The sequence below is a fragment of the Octopus bimaculoides genome, chromosome 10 (genome assembly GCF_001194135.2).
Source record: "Octopus bimaculoides isolate UCB-OBI-ISO-001 chromosome 10, ASM119413v2, whole genome shotgun sequence".
NCBI classification, from domain to species: Eukaryota; Metazoa; Mollusca; class Cephalopoda; order Octopoda; family Octopodidae; genus Octopus; species Octopus bimaculoides.
This window is the reverse complement of record NC_068990.1, coordinates 78,288,993-78,292,206: the sequence shown is the minus strand read 5'-3', so window position 1 is coordinate 78,292,206 and position 3,214 is coordinate 78,288,993. Positions and strand designations below refer to the sequence as shown.

At 42.3% G+C, this 3,214-nt stretch overlaps 1 protein-coding gene across 9 annotated transcripts in view; it reads left to right on the top strand.

Annotated features, from left to right (window-relative positions):
• LOC106869538 (tyrosine-protein phosphatase non-receptor type 4) overlaps positions 1–3,214 on the top strand; it is a 385,426-nt gene that overhangs the window by 362,154 nt on the left and 20,058 nt on the right. For all 9 annotated transcript variants that reach the window (XR_008265075.1, XM_052971317.1, XM_052971320.1 and 6 more), the window contains one exon: positions 2,776–2,838. Coding sequence is in view for 8 of the 9 variants with exons in the window: in XM_052971317.1 (XP_052827277.1) it covers positions 2,776–2,838 (63 nt within the window). In the remaining variant the exon portion in view is untranslated. The remainder of the gene's footprint in view (positions 1–2,775; positions 2,839–3,214) is intronic.

Below are 3,214 nucleotides of genomic sequence, written 5' to 3'. Positions count from 1 at the left end.
GAGCCGGGGGGGGGGGGGGCACCAGCCCCAGCTACAATATTGGTTTTACTTGACTCAACAGGTCTTCTCAAGCATATCATATTGCCTGACACATCAGGAGTATTCTTAACAGGGCTGGACATGCATAGCTGTGATCTCACTTTAGTTGCTGTGTCTTCTCAGTCACAGCATATCTCCAAAGGACCCGGTTTCTCCCATCATTGCCTCTGTGAGGCCCAATGTTCGAAAGTCATGCGTCACCACCTTATTCCTGGGTCTACCTCTTCTACAGCTTCCTTCTACAATTAGGGAGTGGCACCTGTCTTCATTCATACATAACAAATGACCATACCAGTGCAGATGCCACTCTTGCACATCACATTTGATACTTCTTATGCCCAACTCTTCTCTCAAGGCGCTTACACTTTTTCGTGTATGCACACTAATATTACACATCCAGCAGATCATGCTAGCTTCATTTCTTTCAAGCCTATGCATGTCCTCAGCTGTCACAGTCCATGTTTCACTGCTGTGTAGCATGGCAATTCACATACATGTATCATACAGTCTACCTTTCACCCTGTGCAAGGGGTCCTTAGTTGCCAACAGAGGTAGGAGCTCCCTGCACTTTGCCCGGGCTATTCTTACTCTAATCACTACACTCTAAGCAGCTACCCCCACTGCAGACTTGGTCACCTAGGTAGCAGAAACTATTAACTACTTCTAGTTGCTCCCCCCGGCATGTGATCAAATCTGTTTTCTGCACATCTTCAGTGTTTATTACCCCAGTGCATCTGCCACACACAAAAACTATTTTCCCGGTTAACCTTCCTTTGATATTGTTGCACCTTTTATGTGTCCATAGCTTACACTGGGTACATCGTATGGAGTTTCTGCCCATGCCTTTTCTATAGATCAAGCAGGGCCATCTACCTGAAGGGAGTTGTGATTTGACAGCCTTCTTACTTACTTCGTCTCTAGTTCTGGCTATTAGAGCAAGGTCATCAGCATAAAGGAGCTCCCAGAGGCAGCTTGTCTTGAATACCTCTGTTATTGCCTGGAGGACTATAATGAATAAGAGGGGACGGAGGGCTGATCCTTGGTGAACCCCTACTTCTACTCAGAATTCTTCCCTATACTCATTGCCAACCCCCACCTTACTGACAGCATCCCTGTACAGGGCTTGTACAACTCTTACCAACCACTCGTCTATCCCCAGTTTCCACATTGACCTCCAGATAAGGGATCGGGAGACCCTGTCAAAGGCTTTTTCCAAGTCAACAAAAGCCACGTACAGAGGTTTATCTTTGGCTAGGTATTTCTCCTGCAGTTGCCTTACCAGAAATATAGCATCAGTGGTGCTTCTACCTGGCACAAAACCAAACTGCATCTCATCTAGGCTAACTCTCTCCCTTTGGCAGACCCCCCCCCCTCCTCCCATTCATTTTTCACATTCAACAGTCTTTCATAATGGCATCTCCAAGCCTCTTTCTTTGCAGAATCATTAAACGCAAGGGCACCATCATCCATGCAGATACATTTCTCACAGATTTTGTCTGTGGCACTCAGCAAGCTGTCTTGCAGGAATTCCTATCTGCCTTCTATGTCACGGGACTGTAGCTCCTTCTCCCTATCATCAAATTTCTCAGTAAGGATATCCCTAAATCTCTGACCATGTGAAGGGTTCCTAAGCTTCCAACTCCTTCTTTTCCAGATTGGTTTTTGGCAACCTTCTGGCCGGGTACATCTTATAGAGTTTCTACCTACGCCTTTTCTACAGATCAAGCAGGGCCATCTACCTGAAGGGATTTGTGGTTTGTCTGCCTTCCTACTTATTAGGACTTTGGTTTTAGCTAGGTTGACTCTAAGGCCCTTCAATTCTAATTCTTGCTTCCACACCTGAAACTTCTGATAGTGACTCAGCAGTAAAAGTAAGGTCATCTGCATAGAGGAGCTCCTAGGGGCATCCTGTCTTGAATTCCTCTGTTATTGCCTGGAGAACTATGATAAATACGAGGGGGCTGAGGACTGAACCTTGGTGGACCCCCTACCTCTACCTGGAATTCTTCACTGTACTCGTTGCCAACCCTCAACTTACTGACAGCATCCCTGTACATGGCTCGCACACCTCTCACTAACCATTCTTCTATCCCGAGTTTCCTCATTGACCACCAGATAAGGGATCGGGGGACCCTGTCAAAGGCTTTCTCCAAGTCAACGAAAGCCAGGTACAGGGGTTTATCTATGTTTGTGTGCCTGTATTTGTTTCCCAGCACCACTTGACAACTGGTGTTGATGTTTAACTTAGCAGTTCAGCAAAAATGACCGATAGAATAAGTACCAGGCTTAAAAAAAAAAAGTCCTGGAGTCAATTTGTTCAATTAAAACCCTTCAAGGTGGTGCCACAGCATGGCTGCAGTCAAATGACTGAAACAGGTGTAAGATAAACGGTAAACGATCTATGTATATATTAGTTGAGTTGATAAAGGTTGGCATGTATTTTGACAGTTGCTGAATTGGTAAATATTTGAGTAGGTTTTACTAGAATTGGTAAATTTGACCATTGAACGTTAAATACTTTGACAACAGATGGCACTAGTTGTGTCTCAACTAGTTAATCAGTGAATTTATCAAATTAACCATTTTCACTTTAACTTGTGTACATACAAGTATGTGTTCATATATCTATGGTGTGTTTGTCCAGTTATAGTTACAGTATTGTCTGCTTCATTCCTTCATTGCTTTTTGGTAATAGTCTCTAATTTTTTTCTTTTTTTTTGTCTACAATTCTTTCAGATGGTTTGGGAACAACATTGTACATTGGTTGTTATGTTAACTACAAAAGTAGAAAGGGGACGTGTAAGTACTGAAATAATTCTTTTATTTTGCCATGTGAAATATGATCCTTCAGGCTGGATGTCTGTAATTTCCACTTTTCTGTGCGCGAGTGAAATTGCTTTTAGTTTTGGATTGTTGCATACAGCTAATAAAACAAGTAAAAAGAAAAAAAAAAACAATTCAGATTTGTGGGGGGGGGGGAATCTTCCCAATTATATTGATATAGAAAAAAAAAAACTAGACATAAAACAGTAAAAGAAAAAAGAAATAGTAAATCAAGTTGCTTCTCTTCACACAATATGCTGATATCTTTCAGGATAACATGTGAGTATTAGAATAAGTTTTCATATTTGGTTCAATATAATGGTATTTTTTTTTTTGGGGGGGGGGGTTAAAA